This window comes from Carcharodon carcharias, chromosome 10 (assembly GCF_017639515.1).
Source record: "Carcharodon carcharias isolate sCarCar2 chromosome 10, sCarCar2.pri, whole genome shotgun sequence".
NCBI classification, from domain to species: Eukaryota; Metazoa; Chordata; class Chondrichthyes; order Lamniformes; family Lamnidae; genus Carcharodon; species Carcharodon carcharias.
Window position 1 is genome coordinate 45,514,459 of NC_054476.1, and position 21,423 is coordinate 45,535,881.

At 46.7% G+C, this 21,423-nt stretch overlaps 1 protein-coding gene across 1 annotated transcript in view; it reads left to right on the top strand.

The window, feature by feature from the left end:
• tub (TUB bipartite transcription factor) overlaps positions 1 to 21,423 on the top strand; it is a 276,378-nt gene that overhangs the window by 241,612 nt on the left and 13,343 nt on the right. Inside the window, exons 7-8 of the mRNA XM_041197977.1 lie at positions 4,100 to 4,212; positions 12,682 to 12,796. Of these exons, the coding sequence (XP_041053911.1) occupies positions 4,100 to 4,212; positions 12,682 to 12,796 (228 nt within the window). The remainder of the gene's footprint in view (positions 1 to 4,099; positions 4,213 to 12,681; positions 12,797 to 21,423) is intronic.

Here is a 21,423-nt window from a genome sequence, read left to right on the forward strand (position 1 = left end):
AAAGCCATAATTACTACAGTAATGCTATTGAATGTCAAGGGGCGATGGTTAGATTCTCTCTCGTTGGAAATGGTCATTGCCTGGCAGTTGTGCAAATGGTGCAAATGTTACTTACCACTTGTCACCCCAAGCCTGGATATTGTCCAGTTCTTGCTGCATTTGGACATGGACTGCTTCAGTATCTGAGGAGTCATGAATGATGCTGAACATTGTACAATCATCAGCAAACATCCCTGAGATGATTGACCTCCAACAACCACAATCATCTTCATTTGTGGTAGGTATGACTCCAACCAGTGGAGGGTTTTCCCCTGATTCCCATTGATTCCAGTTTTGCTAGGGCTCCTTGATGCCATGCTTGGTCAACTGCTGCCTCGATGTCAAGGGCAGTCACTCTCACTTCATCTCTGGAGTTCAGCTCTTTTGCCCATGTTTGCACCAAGGCTGTAATGAGGTCAGAAGCTGATTGAACATGGCGGAACCCAAATTGGGGGTCAGTGAGCGGGTTATTGCTAGGCAAGTGCCGCTTGGTAGCCCTGTTGATGACCTCTTCCATCACTTAACTGATGATCAAGAGTAGACTAATGGGACGATAATTGGCTGGGTTGGATTTGGCCTGCTTTTTCTGAACAGGATTTACCTGGGCAATTTTCCACATTGCTAGGTAGACGCCAGTATTGTAGCTGTACTAGAGGAGCTTGGCTAAGGGCGCAGCAAGCTCTGGACCACAAGTCTTCAGTACTATTCCAGGAATATTGTCAGGGCCCATAGCCTTCGCAGTATCCAGTGCCTTCAGCCATTCCTTGATATCATGTGGCGTGAATTGAATTGGCTGAAGACTGGCATCTGTGATGCTTGTGACTTCTGGAGGAGGCCGAGATGGATCACCCACTCGGCACTTCTGGTTGAAGATTCTTGCAAAAGCTTCAGCCTTATATTTTGCACTGATGTGCTAGGCTCCTCCATCATTGAGAATGGGGATATTTGTGGAGCCTCCTGTTGTTTAATTGCCTATCACCATTCATAACTGGATGTGGCAAGACTGCAGAGTTTAGATCTGATCCGTTGGTTGTGGAATCACTTACTCTGTCTATCCTCTGCTGCTTATCGTGTTTGGCACACAAATAGTCCTGTGTTGTAGCTTCACCAGAGTGACATCTCATTTTTAGGTATGCCTGATGCTGCTCCGCCTGAACTCTTCATTGAACTAGGGTTGATCACCTGGCTTGGTGATAATGGTAGAGTGGGGGATATGTTGGGCCATGAGGTTACGGATTGTGGTCGAGTACAATTCTGCTGCTGCTGATGGCCCACAGTGCCTCATGGATGCCCAGTCTTGAGTTGCTAGACCTGTTTAAAATCTATCCCATTTAGCACAGTGGTAGTGCCACACAACACGATGCAGGATATCCTTAATGTGAAGACGGGACCTCGTCTCCACAAGGACTGTGCGGTGGTCACTCCTCCCAATATTGTCATGGACATATAAATTTGCAGCTTACTAACTGTGCCCTTTAGGACTTGGCCAGCTTTGTCTGTGGTGATGCTACCGAGCCACTCTCAATGATGGACATTGAAGACCCCCACGCAGAATATATTCTGTACCCTTGCCACCCTCAGTGCTTCCTCTAAGTGGTGTTCAACATGGAGGAGCACTGATTCATCAGCTGAGGGAGGGCAGCATGTGGTAATCAGCAAGAGGTTTCCTTGCCCATGCTTGACCTGAGACTTCATGGGGGCTGGAATTGATGTTGAGAACTCCCAGGGCAACTCCCCCCTGACTGGATACCACTGTGCCACCACCTCTACTGGGTCTGCCCTGTCAGTGGGACAGGACACACCCAGCGATGGTGATGGTGGTGTGTGGGACATTATCTGAAAGGTATGACTATGTCAGGCTGTTGCTTGACCAGTCTGTGAGACAGCACTCCCAATTTTGGCAGAAGCCTCCAAATGTTAGTAAAGAAGACTTTGTAGGATCAACAGGGCTGGGTTTGCCATTGGCGTTTCCAATGCCTATGTCGATGCTGGATACTCCATCCAGTATCATTGCATTTTATTGGGTTTTTAGCGGTTTGATACAACTGAGTGGCTTGCTAGGCCCTTCCAGAGGGCATTTAAGAGTCAACAACATTATTGCAGATCTGGAGTCACATGTAGGCCAGACAGATAAGGACGGCAAATTTCCTTCCACAAAGGGCATTAGTGAACTAGATGGGTTCATAGACAATGGTTTCATGGTCATCATTCGATGTTTATTGAATTCAAATTCCACCATCTGGTGTGGTGGGATTCAAACCTGGGCCCCCAGACCATTACCCTGGGTCTCTGTGACAATATCACTTTGCCACTGCCTCCTCATATGGGTGGATGCTGAGAGGATGCTCCCCCTTGTGGAAGAGACTAAAAACAGTTTAAAAACAAGGGATCTCCCATTTAAGACAGAAATGAGGAGAAAGTGTTTCTCTCAGGAGTCATTATTCTGTGGAATTGCCTTCCCCAGAGAGCAGTGGAAGCAGGGTCATTGAATATTTTTAAGGCGAGTTTGATGGACTACCTTGTGAATCAAGAATCTAAGGGTACTGGGGCTAGACAGGAAAGTAGAGGCCACAATCAGATGAGACATGATCTTATCAAATGACAAAGTAGGCTCATGGGGCCAAATGGCTTACTCCTGCTTCTAATTCATATGTTCGTATGTATGTTTGTACTGAGAGCTCACTTTTATACAAAACTATGGACCTAAAATTGGGCTCTGTAACACGGGTAATTTTCATGTCTGGGCTGCTTTTGCTCACTCCCAATGTGACTGATGCCAAACTTCATCTTGGTGAGGGCATTAGGGTAGGCATTATAAGTGTACAGTGGAAGTATACACATTAGGCAGAGTGTGACATCAGTCATTGTTTAACACTGATTTGGTGTCTGACCTGCCCTTATGGACCTCACCCTTCTAGTTTATGCTCTTTTATGAACATGCCGTAGCTGAACATGCATTCAGCCACGTAAGAGAGCACACACCAGCACTATTTAAAGGGATCATCAACAACTTGCAACTTAGTTACTGAATACTTCCTGATGGCTATGTTTGGGATTTGTGAAAGCGCTTGTTGTTTGATGGAGTTGATAACAATTGGTAAAGTTTTCAAGGAATGGTGCTGCACATGGGGAAGGCATTACTTTTGACTGTACACCACTTGCTTCCAATCATGAGTGCTATAGTAGCAGGCCCCCTTGGACTGCAGCACGAGTGGAAAATTCTGCAGAACGGCAAAGAGAAGCTGCTCGCAAAGGAGGAAGGGGAAAAGGGCTCCTAGCAGGAGGCCTTACCCACCTAGGGTCTTCCGGGAGCTTTTCTCCTACTTTCACCTATGCTATCTGGTTCAGTAATGTCCTTTAAGGAAAGGTCAGCCATCCTTACCCGGTTTGGCCTAGATGTATCTCCAGACTCATGTGATCAACTCTTAACTGAACGGGCACAGCAAGCCAGTCAGTTGTAGTCAAGAAGGTGGCTCACCACTACCTTCTCAAGAGCCATTGGAGATGGGCAATAAATTCTGTCCTAACCAGCGATGCTCACACCCAGTGAAAGAATTTTTTAAAATGCTGTCCTTACCACTGACTTGAGATTGTGTGAATGGATAAATAAACAAAAGTCTTCAGCACTGGGCTGCATGCCACAATCTTTATAACTAGCAGGCAGCACCCAGCACTGCTTTGAACTGGAACAGGCTGGTCACACATCTCATGTCCCAATTTCAGGGCTGTCTCATTTTTCCCACATTATGCGTAATTGTTTTTTGATGAAACATTTTAAATAACCACAGTTAATGATTTTTGGAGTAATAAGTATTCAATTTGTTTTAGGCAATGTGTTATTCCCATGATTTCATATTGTCAGAAAGGGCCTGTGTTTGGCCTTTAATCAGTAGTAATTATAAATATTTTTGTAAAAGCAAAATTTTTAGTTGTGTTATTGAGTTGATGGTTCAAGGAAATTGAGTTTTCTTGTGGAGTAAGGTTTTGCAGAAATCTTTTTAAAAAAAATCTTTATTCTCCTTGGTTCTTTTAACAATATCATCTTTCATCAACACTCCAGGTGTTCTTATTGGCAGGAAGAAAACGAAAGAAGAGCAAAACATCAAATTACCTCATCTCTATAGACCCCACTGACCTATCACGTGGTGGAGAGAGTTTTATTGGCAAGCTCAGGTAACCCATTATCACAGTTATGAATACTGATGAATTCTGCAGGGAAATCTTAAAATAACAGAAAGAAACACTTTATTTAAAAATAAAAAATAACGTTGCCTAAAATATGCAACCATGTTCTAACATCCAGGCATTTATTGAATGGTGCATGCAATGAGATATTGTAATGCATCTGTCAAGATCCAATTGAATGTTATTTCTGTTGAATGCCCCCAGCAAGTAAACCTTTTCCACTAAAGAGCAAAGGAGAGAGCTGAGTGGGTGGTGCTGACACAAACAGGAAGAATCCTGGCTTCAGTACGTGACTTTGAAGATGCTATCACTGATACCCAGGGCGATATCGACCTCTAGGAGCTGGTTTCAGTGCTACATGTAACTCTCCTGCAGTGACTGTCAATACGGTTGTACTCCTCTCCAGGTTCAAAAATAGATCAAAGCACTTTTCGTGCTGCAGGCAGTAAGCATAAAGGTGCACTGACACTGGGCATATAAACAGTTTCTGACACTTAGTCATTAAAGTTGAACCCACTTATTGTTGATTCCACTGGGCATCTAGAACAGACGTGCACAAGTCTGGGCAATCACTGCGGGATGTGACATTCAGTCAAACTGAGAAAACTGGAGGCTACATCAATTCAACTCAGTATTGGTACCCAACGTAAGCACAAGAGAATGAAATCCAAGTCAGGTGCAGTAGTTTTTAAGAAAATTGAAAATTGTTTTTATACACACAGTTATCTTTTGTTCAGAATTGGAATTCCTTTGATGTGGATTCAAGTTGAATTAAAGTACTAATGCAACAAATAATAGAAACATAGAAACTAGGAGCAGGAGTAGGCCATTCGGCCCTTCGAACCTGCTCTGCCATTCAATATGATCATGGTTGATCCTCTATCTCAATGCCATATTCCCACTTTCTCTCCATACCTCTTGATGCCCCTAATATCCAAAAATTTATCAGTTCTTTTTTGAATATACTCAGTGACTCGGCCTCCACAGCCTTCTGTGGTAGAGAATTCCACAGGTTGACCACCCTCTGAATGAAGAAATCTTTCCTCATCTCAGTCCTAAATGGCCTGCCCATTTCCTGAGACTGTGGTCCCTTGTTCTAGACTCCTCAACCAGGGGGAATATCCTCTCTGCATCCAATCTGTCCAGCCCTGTCAGAATTTTATACATTTTAATCAGGTCCCCTCTCATTCTTCTAAACTCTAGTGAATACAGGCCCAGTTGAACCAATCTCTCCTCATATGACAGTCCTGCCATCCCCAGTATCAGCCTAGTGAACCTTTGCTGCATTGCCTCGATGGTAAGTATATCGTTTCTTAGTTAGGGAGACCAAAACTGCACGCAATACTCTAGGTGTGGTCTCACCAAGGCCCTGTATAACTGCAGTAAGACATCCTTATTTCTGAACTCAAATCCTCTTGCAATGAAGGCCAACATACCATTTGCCTTCCTAATTGCTTGCTGCACCTGCCTGTTTACTTTCATTGACCGATGTACAAGGATACCCAGATCCCTTTGTACAACCACATTCCTCAATATATCACCATTTAAATAATACTCTGCCTATCTGTTTTTCATTCTGAAGTGTATAATTTCACATTTATTCACGTTATACTGCATCTGCCATGAGTTTGCCCACACACACAACTTGTCTAAATCGCCCTGAAGCCTCCTTGCATCCTCCTCACAACCCCGCTCGGTTTTGTCGCATCAGCAAAATTGGAAATATTGCATTCGGTTCCCTCTTCAAAGTCATTTATGTATATTATGAATAGCTGGGGCCCAAGCACTGATCCCTGCAGTACACCACTAGTCACTGCCTGCCACCCAGAAAAAGACCCATTTATTCCCACTCTCTGTTTCCGATCTGTCAACCAATTCTCAATCCATGCCAGTATATTACCCCCAGCTGCTTTAACTTTGCCCACTAGCCTCTTATGTGGGACTTTATCAAAAGCCTTCTTGAAATCCAAATGCACCACACTGGTCTCTCTTATCTATTCTACTCGTTACATCCTCAAAAAGCTCCAGTAGATTAGTTAAGTATGATTTCCCTTTATAAACCCATGCTGACTTTGTCTAATCCCATTAATGCTTCCCAAGTGTTCTGTTACCATGCGTAGAATTTTTCCGTTGGTGTGCGGGGGTAGGCCCTGCACGTCCACGCTTAAAATGACACGCGGTGATGTCAGGTGAGCGTCCTGACGTCACCACGCGCCATTGCGAGACTTCGCTGGGCGGGCACGCGATAATGTCCGATGCGCGCCTGCCATTAATTAATGGGCCACTTAAGGCCCTTGAGGCACCAATTGAGGGCGATTTTTCAGCGCCCATGCAATCTTCGGGTCAGTGCATGGGCACAACGGGCAGGCAGGCAGGACACATTTGTATTAACTTCATCCACGGGCAGGATAAGAGGGCTCACTGGGGCCACCAGTGTGCACGGTCAAGTATTTATTTTTGAAAGTTTTTGAAACTTGCCTGTGTGATCTGCAGTTCTTCAAAACACATCCCAGTAGCTTTTTCTGGACTCTTGACCTTCAGGTCAGCACTCTGAAGTGAATAATCTTCTCTGGGCCTGCAGGTTTCAGGAAGCCTTCGCTTAGTCTGGGAATGGGAGCTGAACTGTCCACTGGAGGCAGCTCCTCTGAGGAGGAAGGGAGGTCTAGAAGGGGGAGGAGGCCAGGAGTGCACATTCAGCCTCCAAGGGAGCCACCATTGGGAGGACAAGTGCAGGCACAAGGGGCGTGGGGCCAAGAAGTAGTCCAAGGCGTAAGTGGCCGCAGAAGACGCCACTATTCTGCTGCCAGGATATACAGGCGGCAAAACAGCTACCTCAATATTTCTGACTTGCAGTGCTGAAGGAGGCTCCGTCTCTCAAGGGAGACTGTCAACTATATCTGTCAGATGATAGTACCTGAGATCTCCGCTAACTGTATGGGTGGACACCCCATGACAGTGGCTCTGAAGCTCACAGCTACCCTCAACTTCTATGCCTCTGGCTCCTTCCAGGGGTCGGTAGGTGATTTTGCGGTGTCTCTGAATCAGCAGTCCACACATGTGTCAAGCAGGTTACAGATGTTCTGTTCATTTGTGCATTAACCTTCATCCACTACTGTTGTGACCAGGCAAGTCAGACACAGCGAGCCAGAGGCTTTACGGCGATTGCTGGCTTCCCCCATGTCCAGGGTGCAATAGACTGCACGCATGTGGCCATCAAGGCGCCAGCAGGTGAGCCTGGTGCCTTCGTCAACAGGGAGGGCTTCCACTCCATGAACGTGCAGATAGTGTGTGATCACAAGATGCTGATTCTACAAATCTGTGTAAGGTACCCAGGCAGCTCCCACAACGCCTACATCCTCAGATCTCCCAGGTGCCGGAGCTCTTCAGTGCTGCAGCCCGGCCTGATGGAATGCTGGTGGGTGACAAGGGCTATCCCCTCAGAAGGTGGCTCATGACGCCTCTCCACCATCCAAGAACAGAAGCTGAGCTTCAGTACAATAGGAGCCACGGCACCACAAGGGCTGTGGTGGAGAGAACCATCGGCCTTCTCAAGATGGACTTTTGTTGCCTGGACCGCTCACGGACTGCACTCCACTACTCCCCAGATTGTGTGTTGGTGATAGTGGTTGCATGCTGTGCTCTCCACAATCTGGCGCTGGAAAGGAGGGGACGCAGTCGACAATGAAGATGTAGACGCAGTGGCTGCGGCTGCACATGATGAATCCAGCAGTGAGTCAGAGGATGAGCATGCACAGGGAAATGCTGAAGGGGTAGACGCTGACCCGGGACTACTCAGGGAGGCAGGGACACCCGGGAGGCTTTAATCTAATGAACTTTCAGCCAGCACACCACAGATGAACCTCCAGGACAAGCCTGGACTGTAGGCTCCATACTCGACATCTAAGTGCAAAACCTGCCAGATTAGGAACAGTCATTAAGGGCCTTGTTAATAAAGCTGAATGTCCAACCAAGCACTCATTATAGTTTTGGAAACCATACATATGCAGAAGAAAAGAGGCAGCCTCAGCCATGGTGACGTATCTGAATTTAATATGTCAAGCAAACCAACTTATTCCAAAAAAAAAGACAATAGTGTTACAAATCAAAACAAATCATAAGTACCTCATCTCGGGCCAACACAAAAACACCAGTGAGAAACCCATGGTGTGCCTAAGGTGCCTTATGTTTTTGTTTCCGGGTGCTACATCTTGGTGCTGCCCCATCGCTCAGAGTGGCTTGTGAGACAACCTGCTTACTCTGCTGTCCTGTTGGCCTCGATGACCTTAGCGGTTGTCTTCTGGCCCGTGGAGCCTGTGCTGGCCCCGCCTGGGAGGGAACTGCCAGTTCTACAGCTGGCATCTCCCCAGTCATCGCAGCCTCAACGGATACTACAGTCACTGGGAGAAGGCGAGGAGCTGCCCCCCTCATCTGGAGCACCCTGAGAGGTGCCCGCAGAGACACCAGGCAGCTGCTGTGCTGACATGAGGTCGCTTCGGACCTCCCTGCTCACCATGGATGAATGGTCACCGAGCTGGGAAAGTTGATGCCCAGAGCACCTCCCACACTGGAACTGACCAGTTGAGGTCAATGCCGATGTGAAGGCTTGCTGGTCAGATGGTATCCCCAGGAAGCCCTGATGGGCCTCCTGTAGGAGCCTCTCCACGAGAGTCGCCACTCTCTCCACGAAGGACACATGGCACTCGGACATGTGGCTCATTGCTTTGGCGAGCGTCCACGTAGGCTCCTCCACCATGGACACCAAGCCAAGCATAGCCTCATGTATTTCCACCAGATGCTCCCGCACACCCAGCCGCATTTCCTGCATTTGCTGCATCGCGGACAACTTCAGAGGCACATCATCAGGCACCGACTGAGTATGTGCCTGGTTCCCTGCAGTCCTCCAACTGCTGGTGCCATGGGCACTCTCTGTCTCTGCCAGTTCCTCCAGCGACTGTGAAGTGCCCTCACCACTGTGCCCTGGGATCATGAGCCGATGTTCGAAATCCCACCAAGGTGCTAATATCTGCGCTGGTGCCTGCCTCGCAGAAATGGTGTGACGCTGGTGAGAATTCAGGCCCCTCAGGTGTGAGAGGGGGGCCTCTGCTGCTCCTCCTCCTGGCCCTGCTCCAATGATGCTGAAAGGAAGAGCGAGGACAGTGGATCAGTTAACGTGGAGACAATGACAAAGTGCATCCCTGTCCCCCGGATCGTTATGTGCTCATCTTTCCATAACTAATGTTCGAGCCATGTTGCAAAATTAAATCAATTAACATTCAGCAGTGCTATGGCTGTTGGAAGAACAATGCTAACTTTGCTGTTGATCATAAATACCTGGCCGTGGCACCCCAGCCTCACCGACACCAGTGGACCTTGGTGCATGGCGCCTCTCCAGATCCAGGGCCTCCTGCTCGAACCGGCTAAGAGTGGTGATCTCTGCCTGGCCGCCACCAGTCCTCACACGCTGTGCCACATTATAAGCATTCTTCTCCTGAAAATGAGAGACAAGCATTGATTAGTGAAAATTGCACATGGACTCTCTTCATGCATGACCCACCCCAGCCAGCGTGAGACATATCAGGGCTCCGGTGCCTCCTCACCCTGCTGCTGCCAAACACTCACACAAGGATGCTAGGCTTGTCCACACCTCCCCATCCCATTCTTGGACATATGCTGCCTCCATCACATTAGGCACTACACCATATATTCTTCCACAGCAAGGAGGCGCAAGCACGTGGAGCACAGAGGGCAGCAGATGGTTAGTTGCCACGCCACCTTGAAGCTCCCCTCCCAGCGTGTCATCACCCTGACTTGGACATGTCCTGAGGTTAACACACGTTGCCTCAGAGTAGCTCCTCCATGCTGCCCCCAAACCAGTCATGTGGGACTCATTTTAACACATGCTACGGAGGCAAAACACATCGCTTCATCACTCTCTCAGGCTGACCTCAGCAAGGGCAGTATCTGCTGGCCCACCAAGCAAAGGACAAATGCCATCAATGATTCATTGCAGTCACTACGCTCAGACTTGCGGGGATGTTGGAGGGGACGGGCAGCAGGGGGGGTAACCCGACCTGCTGGCTTAAATGACCAATGCCAACATGGTACTCACCTTGTCAGAGCACAAGAAGCCGTTAAAGCGCTTGCGATACTGGATCCAGGTGCACCGCACCACGTCACAGGAGATCACCACCTCCTCCCAGGCATGTCTCATCATGTCGGGGGGGCCTCCTCCTCCCATCCTGGGGAGTCAGCACCTCCCACCGTGCTGCCATGTCCTCGAGGAGGGCAGCAAAGCAGTCATCTGAGAAGCGAGGGACTCACTGGCCCCCCCTGCCCTACCCTCTGGCATGGCCTGTCCCACTGGCCTACCCCCTGGACTGGCCTGCTCACCAGAAGCCCCATGGTGAGCCACTTGACATTGTGAGCAGCCTTGCAAAGGCTGCCAGCACTTCTGAAATACATGCCGCCGGGTTGCCATTAGACCTGATGGATAATGCACTCCCGCCGCCACCTGCCCACTCCCACTATCCTTGGGAGTTGCGCATTACGCTGGGCGGGCCTTAATTTGTGGGGGAGAGGGGGTGGGGTTGGGGAGGAGAGCCTGGCAACCTCCCTCCATATTAAAGATAGACATCTGCCTTAGGTTCCCAACCCATAAGACAGCTGGGCACCAAAGAAACATCCAAGTGATATTTCTTCTTGCCAGCCCCATGCAAGTCAAATACAGTCTCAAGAACTGTGCAAACTTCAGCAGGATCAGAGGGTGTCAGCAAGCGTGATTCTGGCACAACCGCTGGAATCTTTGCATGTGGAATTTTGGGGCTATCGTTTTGTCTGTGTAAATGCACACATATAGGCAAGCATTTCTAACCGAGAGGGTTACTACTTGTCAGGTTTTGGAACAGCCCCAGCTTTTCAGTGGTTGTGCAGAAGTTCTTAAATGCAATTTGGACACCTAAGAACTGGCTTCCTGTTCAACTATTAATGAAGTTTGGCTGATTAGGAATTAGGAAATTGAGTGGCTCATGGTTCCCCAATCTCTGTCGCCCACAAGGTTTCTGCCCAGGATGTGCCTCTCTGCTCTTAACTCCTGTTCAGTTTGAACAAGGTCTAATCATGTGCTCATTGAATGTACCAACAAACTTTCTTGTTTCTTTTATGTTGAGGCAGAGGTCATTTTACTATGAAAACCAGGTGTTTAAATTAAATTGTTTAAGATCTAATTTTAAAAGACCAGATGTTAACCTTTGTAGATGGTACACATTGCTGCCAATATGTGTTGGTGGTGGAGGGAATGGTTGTTGAATGTGGCGGATAGGGTGCCAATCAATTGGGCTGCTTTATCCTGGATGGTGAGAAGCTTCTTGAGTGTTGTGGGAATTGCACTCATCCAGGTATGTGGAGAGTATTCCATCACACTCCTAACTTGTGCCTTGTAGAATACTTTTGCCACTATATCGCTGTTCCTTCACTATCGCTGGGTCAAAATCCTGGAATTCCCTTCCTAACAGCACTGTGGGTGTACCTACACCACCTGGACTGCAGCGATTCAAAAAGGTGGCTCACCACCATCTTCTCAAGAGCAGTTAGGGATGGGCAATAAACGCTGGTCTAGCCAGCAATGCCCACATCCCATGAACGAATAATAAAAAAACACATTTTTCGTGTATTCTTTCCAACCTTAATCCTCAGAAAACTTTTAATCTTATAGAGTTTTTTTCTGTATTGTGATATTTTGAACTTGTTGAAAATTGAAGCCAGTATTTAAGTGTGGCAGGGGAGGGATGATGGTTTTGCAACCTCCTCCAAGAACTCGGAATTGTATCACTTTATAACCAGCTGGTAAACTATGGGCTGCATTTACCCAGGCCACTGGAGATGGTCTGGGAGGCAATCCATGACCCACAGAGGGGCTCCAAGGCCTGTGGAGGGTTCACCCTCCAGTTGCCAGGGCCTGCCTTCTCTGGCCCTCTAACATTAAACTAAAAGGCATACCTGCTCTTTGAGGGTGCCACAACACGAAGGCACCCTCTTCTTCCCTCTGCAGTCTCAGTATCAACCACCTCTATCCATGGTGCTGCCAAGCCTGCTGAGCTGTTGGCTGATTGGGCCGTCAGCTTCAAAAGGTGGACTGCATCCTTAATTAAGTGGCGGTCCTGGTGGAATTCCCATTAGGGTCCCGCTACCCACTGCCGATGAATAATCTTGATCAAATCCACACCACCGTTGCACCAGTCCACGTCATTCTGGCTGAGATCAGAAATTCACTGGGTGGAGAATCTTCCAGTTAATGTGAACAAATTCTATTGGGCACTCATCCACTGGGAAACACACATGGAACAATGCTACTGGCTATAAAATTTACATTGTGTGATAAAGTACTGATTTTGGATGAGACTGATACATGGGGCTATGAGATAAACCTATTCAGCAACTTGTTGTTCATTTGCATTGCAGATCAAATCTAATGGGCACCAAATTTACAGTGTACGATAATGGAGTGAATCCAGAAAAGGGAGGTTCAAGTTTAGATGCAACTAACTTGCGTCAAGAGCTAGCAGCTGTATGCTATGTGAGTATTTCATTAGAAGAGCATGTTTGTTATTATATTTGTGACCCGCACCCTCTCGTATAAAGACATTGCCTGAAAGCAGTACATCTCTAACTGAACCATGACCATTTCCATGCAGGAGCAAAAAAAATACACCACAGAATATGTTACAACGACATTTTTTGATTTACACACCTCCTTTGCCACTTCAAACATTTACCCATGGCCAACTTTAAAGCTGAAGGAGTGGCTGATGTACAACAGCTTTTCTTCTCTCCAAGAGAAAATGGGATGGGATTTTATGGGGCAGGAGTGGCCCCCACCCACCGACCAGAAAGTTGAGGAGAATACCACCTTGACTGGTCATAGAAGCCATGATTGGATTTTACGATTCATTTCCTGCAGTCAGGACTTCCGCACCTTTAAGGGAGGATGTCCCACCCCCATGCACTGCTGGCCGATCAAAGGGCTGGCAGCTTTTCAGTCTCAGCAGTGCCACCGGAAGAGGTGCAGGCTGGGCCTTCAGCAGGCCTGGAGCAGCAAAGGTGACGGAGGCCCCAGGTGCAGGTAAGTTTGTGGGGCTTGCCAGGGCGTGCCTGACAGGCCCCGGTGAAGAGGGGTGCAATCGGTCATGAGGGCAGGGGTGTCTTTCAGTGGGTCTGCCCTCGCTGGGCTGCTGTGTGTCCAGTCAGAAGGCCCTCGCCTTCTTACTCCTGCAAGGAAGATGCCAGGGTGTTCTCCCACATGGTGAAGTGCTCAGTCACCACTGTTAAAATACAAGTGTGGTGGGAAAAGGCCCTTAAGTGGACCTTTATTGGCCACTCAAGGACATCCATTGGAGGGTGGGAAGGCCATCCACCACCTTCCCTGCCGCTGATTAAATGCCAGGGGTTGTGGGAAAGCACGAGCACCACAGCCCCAATATTTCACCTGATTTTACACCCCACTGACGCCCAGCATGCTCCCTTGGGCCCCATAAAACCACAGCCATTGTGACAACTTGGTGGAACTGTGTCTTGGGAATTTGACAACAATTTCCACATTGAATAAAGTTAAATTTAACTTTTCCTTGACTTTGCTTAATGTCAGTTTGAAACAGAAGGAGCCAGGATAAGTGGGTGCTGCTCAGATTTAAGAACTTGGGAAATGATGTAACCCAGTGCAGGGCCCATTATTGTTCTTGGTATATACATAATGGTCTGAATCTTCTGTGGATTGGCAATTGCCATCAGGGTTAGTCGCGGGTTACTGGGGGTAAGTCATAGGGTCCACTGGGGGGTCAGGGAGGAGTCACTAGTATAGTTAACCAGGAGTTGGAACTGTTTATAACCTTTCTAACTTTCTCCGTTCTGCACAGAAGCAATACATTGGAACCAAAACAATAATGCCCCCTAAAAAGGGCAAATAGACTCAGTGTGTCTTTGTTCAGCTAATTTTTAAAATTAATTTACGGGATGGAAGCATCGCTGGCTAGTCCAGCATTTATTACCTATCTCTAATTACCCTTGAGATGGTGGTGGTATGCCACCTCCTTGAACCACTGCCGTACTTATGATGTAGGTGTACCCATAGTGCTGTTAAGGAGGGAGCTCCAGGATTTTGACCCAGCAACAGTGAAGGAATGGCAATATATTTCCAAGTCAGGATGGTGAGTGGCTTGGAGGGGAACTTCCAGGTGGTGGTGTTCCCACGTATCTGCTGCCCTTGTCCTTCTAGATGGTAATGGGTTTGGAAGGTGCTGCCCAAAGAGCCTTGGTGAGTTTCTGCAGGGCATCTTGTAGATGGTACACAATGCTGTTCATCAGTCATGGAGGGAGTGAATATTTGTGGAAGGGGTGTCAATCAAGCAGGCTGCTTTGTCCTAGATGGTATCAAGCTTCTTGAATGTTGTTGGAGCTGCATTCTTTCAGGCAAGTGGAGATTATTCCACCACACTCCCAACTTGTGCCTTGTAGATGGTGGACAGGCTTTGGGAGTCAGGAGGTGAGTTACTCACCGCAGGATTCCTAGCTTCTAACCTGCTGTTGTAGCCACAGTATTTAAATGGCTAGTGCAGTTCAGTTCCCGATCAATGATAACCTCCAGGATATTGATAGTGGGAGATTCAGCGATGGTAATGCCATTGATTGTCAAAGGGTGATTGTTAGATTCTTTCTTGTTGGAGATGGTCATTGTCTGGCACTTGCGTGGTGCGAATGTTGCTTGCCACTTGTCAACCGAAGCCTGGATATTATCCAGGTCTTGCTGCATTTGGACGTGGACTGTTCAGTATCTGAGGAGTCGCGAATGGTGCTGAACATTGTGCCCCATGTTCCATGCATTTCCTGAATCCAAAGCCATTAAATCACTCTAAAAATATGCACAACGAGGCAATTCATATACTCACCTACTGATATCACATTGTGAATAAACATCCTTTCCAAATCAATGTGAAAGACAGTGTATGATTGTTCCCTTCTGTAAAAAACAAAGTTAACATTTTAAATTTAAAAAAATGCTTATACCATGGCTATTGCTTTTCTGTCTCAATTTCAAATTATTTGAAATGATTAACTTGCTGAAGCAAATATTTAAACAAAAAACCTAATGCAGGGTAATTGCCCAACAGAAGTTCAAACTTCCTGGGCAATTCGCAGATATCTGATGGCTCCCCCTGCACATCCCCTGGGATACAACCCTCTGGAGAACAGAAGATCTGGGCCAATATATATATATATATATATATTTTATATAGATAAGAGAGGGAGAGACAGAGTGATGATGAGGACTTGGTAATAGTGAACATGATCTATAAATTTGCTATTGACATAAAGATTTGGAAAACAATGCAAATGAAAGAAAAGACTTGAGGAAGCTGTAGATGGGTTAGTGGAATGGGAAAACCGTTGGAAGATGTAATTTAATGTTGAAAAGCATGAGGATAAATAAAAAAATAAGTATATACATTTAATGGAATGAAAATAGACCTAGTGATTAAAATACATAATTTCCTAAAATATGTACACAGTTATATAACGTCATTAAAAAGGCTAACTGCATTTTAGGTATTGTAAATTGGGACAGGGCACGAGAGTAATGTAATAATGATCAATTTGCACAAAATATTGGCTAGGCCACAGGAAGTATACATGTGCCATTTTGGGCTTGCCATTCTAAAGGGGACATTAAAGTCATAGATGGGACATGAAATAGATTCATTGGGATGATGCCTGGGATGGAAATCTATACTCACAAGAAGAGACTCGAGACACTGAGACTCTATCCGCTAGAGCATGTTACTAAAAGGAGATAATGGAGGTTTTTCAAATGATTAAACGTATGGATATGAATATGGAAAGATGATTTCTTTTAACTCGGATATTGAAGGGTCATCAATTTAAAATAGTCAGTGAGAAAGTGAGGGGAGAGATTAGGAGAAATTTCTTTAAGCAGAAAGCATTTGGACCACTTTTGCCAGAGGTTAATCTACTACAACTTATAATGGAAAATTGATTAAGATTTCAAACAGCAGAAGGTAGAGAGATATTGAGCCACAGCAGGGCAATGGGACTAATTTTGGATTGTTACAGGAAAGAGCTCGCACTAACACCATGGGTAGATTGGCTTCCTTCTGTGCTGTAAAAGTCTGTGGTTCTTTAACAACAGGGTAACAGGGCACAGCCAGAGATAACTGAAGCAAGGACAGATTTCTGACAAATTTGACCCTGATAATAAAAGGGCTAGGACAGATTGTATGGAAGTGCCAACAGGCAAGTCACACAGATTGCTTCAGTTTTTTAAAATTATTTACTTCAGCAAGTTAATCGTTACAAATAATTTGAAATTGAAACGGGAAAACTGATAAGTATTTAACAACAGCTATCATATAGCATTTTTAAAAATTTAACATTTTAATTTTTTTTACAAAAAGGGACAATTATACACTATCTTTCACATTGATTTGGACGTGATGCTTATTCACAATGTCAAATCAACAGGAAAGTATATGGATTGCCAAGTGTGTACTTATAGGCCAGGATCTTTGGGTCGGCAAGCGGGGGGCGGGGCCTGCTCACCGACGCGTAAAATGTTGCGGGATGACGTTGGCCAAATCAGCTGTGCGCCCGCCGACCTGTCAACGGCCTATTGAGGCCATTTAAAAAGTAATTGACATAATTAATGGACCTGCCCATCCAACCTTAAGGTTGGCGGGCAGGCCGGGAGCCCTGGCGGGCTTCAGAAAAAGCAGGAAACCTCATCCACGGGTGGGATGAGGTTTCATGAGGGTATTTAAAAATTTAATAAAGGTTAGAGTTAAAGTGATGGACATGTCCCAACTCCTGTGACAGTGTCACATGAAGGGACATGTCAGAGAAGTTTTGTTTTTGTTCCTTTACCATTTTTAAATGTGGAGCCGATCTCCCTGAGGCAGCACTTAGCCTCAGGGAGATGTGTGCGCTGTTTTGCGCGCATGCACAAAGAACGGACTGAGGGAATCCCTCTCCGCCCGCACAGGGAGCACATAGCACTTCCTGGCGGACGTCACGTGGACAGGCCTTAATTGCCCCACCCACATAAAATGACAGCATGCCCCTGATCGGAGGCACGCCTGCTCCTGCACTTCCCCCCCAACAGGGGGAAAATTCTTCCCATAGTAATTTAGCCTGCTTTATGTGCAGGAAATACATAGAACATGAGCAGAATAGCTGAACAAAGACACACTGGGTCTAATTGCCCTTTTTAGGAGATATTATCGTTTTAGTTCCAATGTATTGCATTGAACAGAGAAAGCATCAAGCAGTCTGGACCCCTTTGTTGGAAACTTATAGTACAGATTCCCTCTCACAAACTGCAATACACAGAGAGAGTGACTGGGTAATGCAAATGAGAGTACAGACCACCACTGGTCATCAGTAATAGAAAGAGCAGACTGGTATGTGTTCCATAGATGTTTAATCTACATGGTGGGGGAAGTAACATTTCACCCTAGTGGAGGTATGCACCTTGCATAGATTACATAGAGCTTTCCAGCCTTTTGGCTTGGTTGGTCTAGTGTGAAGTTAATGCTCCACACAAGCCTCCTCTCATCTTTACATTTTTCATGAAACCTCATCCAAGGGTGGGATGAAATCTCCGTTAGAAAATAAAACAAAATGAAATATCTGGGGACAGCATTTTTATGGGATATGCTTTCAGGTGCTTGACTGTAGTGCATGAACTTTTTTTTGTTGCAGCTTTCTAGAGCTTTATTTCATTATCTGCAGGTCTGCAGCTCCCCGTGGCAGGTGTCTGTCTTCAGGGGGCTCTCTCGCAGCGCTCACCCGCTCCCGCGGTGATGTTGTCGCCCGCTCTCTTCCCACCACGTCAATTAATGGCCAGCCACTGTGAAACACACGCTGCAAAGCTCAGCGTTGCCAGGGTGGGGGCCACTGTGAAATTGCGATTGGGGGCCGATTGCGGTTTGGGAGTCTGTTTCCCGGCTGCACCCGGACCCGCCGATCATGTGCGCCCAACGACCAAAAAATTCAGACCAGGTCACAAGATGGTTTGATTAAGTGGTAGGACCATAAGATGTGTTTAAGTGCACCACTCTAGCCACATTCTCTCAAGCATTCATCCAACAGGGATTCATACAAAAACAAAAACAGAATTACCTGGAAAAACTCAGCAGGTCTGGCAGCATCGGCGGAGAAGAAAAGAGTTGAAGTTTCGAGTCCTCATGACCCTTCGACAGAACTTGAGTTCGAGTCCAAGAAAGAGTTGAAATATAAGCTGGTTTAAGGTGTGTGTGTGGGGGGCGGAGAGAGAGAGAGAGAGAGAGAGGTGGAGTGGGGGTGTGGTTGTAGGGACAAACAAGCAGTGATAGAAGCAGATCATCAAAAGATGTCAACAACAATAGTACAAAAGAACACATAGGTGTTAAAGTTAAAGTTGGTGATATTATCTAAACGAATGTGCTAGTTAAGAATGGATGGTAGGGCACTCAAGGTATAGCTCTAGTGGGGGTGGGGAGAGCATAAAAGATGTTTTTTTTTATATAATGGAAATAGGTGGGAAAAGGAAAATCTATATAATTTATTGGAAAAAAAAGAAAAGGAAGGGGGAAACAGAAAGGGGGTGGGGATGGGGGAGGGAGCTCACGACCTAAAGTTGTTGAATTCAATATTCAGTCCGGATGGCTGTAAAGTGCCTAGTCAGAAGATGAGGTGTTGTTCCTCCAGTTTGCGTTGGGCTTCACTGGAACAATGCAACAAGCCAAGGACAGACACATGGGCAAGAGAGCAGGGTGGAGTGTTAAAATGGCAAGCGACAGGGAGGTTTGGGTCATTCTTGCGGACAGACCGCAGGTGTTCTGCAAAGCGGTCGCCCAGTTTACGTTTGGTCTCTCCAATGTAGAAGAGACCACATTGGGAGCAACGAATGCAGTAGACTAAGTTGGGGGAAATGCAAGTGAAATGCTGCTTCACTTGAAAGGAGTGTTTGGGTCCTTGGACGGTGAGGATAGAGGAAGTGAAGGGGCAGGTGTTGCATCTTTTGCGTGGGCATGGGGTGGTGCCATAGGAGGGGGTTGAGGAGTAGGGGGTGATGGAGGAGTGGACCAGGGTGTCCCGGAGGGAGCGATCCCTACGGAATGCCGATAGGGCGGGTGAAGGGAAGATGTGGCATCATGCTGGAGTTGGTGGAAATGGAGGAGGATGATCCTTTGAATGCAGAGGCTGGTGGGGTGATAAGTGAGGACAAGGGGGACCCTATCATGTTTCTGGGAGGGAGGAGAAGGCGTGAGGGTGGATGCGCGGGAGATGGGCCGGACACGGTTGAGGGCCCTGTCAACGACCGTGGTTGGAAAACCTTGGTTAAGGAAGAAGGAGGACATGTCAGAGGAACTGTTTTTGAAGGTAGCATCATCGGAACAGATGCGACGGAGGCGAAGGAACTGAGAGAATGGGATGGAGTCCTTACAGGAAGCGGGGTGTGAGGAGCTGTAGTCAAGATAGCTGTGGGAGTCGGTGGGTTTGTAATGGATATTGGTGGACAGTCTATCACCAGAGATTGAGACAGAGAGGTCAAGGAAGGGAAGGGAAGTGTCAGAGATGGACCACGTGAAAATGATGGAGGGGTGGAGATTGGAAGCAAAATTAATAAATTTTTCCAAGTCCCGACAAGAGCATGAAGCGGCACCGAAGTAATCATCGATGTACTGGAGAAAGAGTTGTGGAAGGGGGCCGGAGTAGGACTGGAACAATGAATGTTCCACGTACCCCATAAAGAGACAGGCAAAGCTGGGGCCCATGCGGGTACCCATAGCCACACCTTTTATTTGGAGGAAGTGAGAGGAGTTGAAGGAGAAATTGTTCAGCGTGAGAACAAGTTCAGCCAGACGGAGGAGAGTAGTGGTGGATGGAGATTGTTCGGGCCTCTGTTCGAGGAAGAAGCTAAGGGCCCTCAGACCATCCTGGTGGGGGATAGAGGTGTAGAGGGATTGGACGTCCATGGTGAAGAGGAAGCGGTTGGGGCCGGGGAACTGGAAATTGTTGATGTGACGTAAGGTGTCAGAGGAATCACGGATGTAGGTGGGAAGGGACTGGACAAGGGGAGAGAGAAGGGAGTCAAGAAAACGAGAAATGAGTTCTGTGGGGCAGGAGTAAGCTGAGACGATCGGTCTACCGGGGCAGTTCTGTTTGTGGATTTTGGGTAGGAGATAGAAGCGGGCCGTCCGAGGTTGGGCGACTATCAGGTTGGAAGCTGGCCTTTTTTTTCTTTTTTTTCCAATAAATTATATAGATTTTCCTTTTCCCACCTATTTCCATTATATAAAAAAAACATCTTTTATGCTCTCCCCACCCCCACTAGAGCTATACCTTGAGTGCCCTACCATCCATTCTTAATTAGCACATTCGTTTAGATAATATCACCAACTTTAACTTTAACACCTATGTGTTCTTTTGTACTATTGTTGTTGACATCTTTTGATGATCTGCTTCTATCACTGCTTGTTTGTCCCTAAAACCACACCCCCACTCCACCTCTCTCTCTCTCTCCGCCCCCCACACACACACCTTGAACCAGCTTATATTTCAACTCTTTCTTGGACTCGAACTCAAGTTCTGTCGAAGGGTCATGAGGACTCGAAACATCAACTCTTTTCTTCTCCGCCGATGCTGCCAGACCTGCTGAGTTTTTCCAGGTAATTCTGTTTTTGTTTTTGTTTTGGATTTCCAGCATCCGCAGTTTTTTTGTTTTTATCTTAGGGATTCATACAGTCTTATATATGATGTATTACTGTAGATGTTGATTCCAAAGTCTTAATAGATGATCCAGTAACTGCCTACTCTCTATTTTAAACCTCTCCAATTCACACTGATACTATAGCTGAAATCAGGAACTTTCTATACAGCAACTTCTGGATCCAAATTTGGTTCCACAAATCTGTGGCAGGGACTATTGTGGATGTTCACAAGTTAGAAACATGATAGTACTTGCAATGCTGCCAGCAATGTCACTATCATCACCACAGCCTCCATGACCTCCTCCCTTAAAGAAAATTGTGGCCTCAATGACTCTAAAAAGCCCCTAAATTTCAGGTTTTTCATAGAGAGCATGAATTGAATAGGACATTTAATTTGGTCACCTCAAGTACGCAGCCATGGGACAGCAGGCTGGCATACACA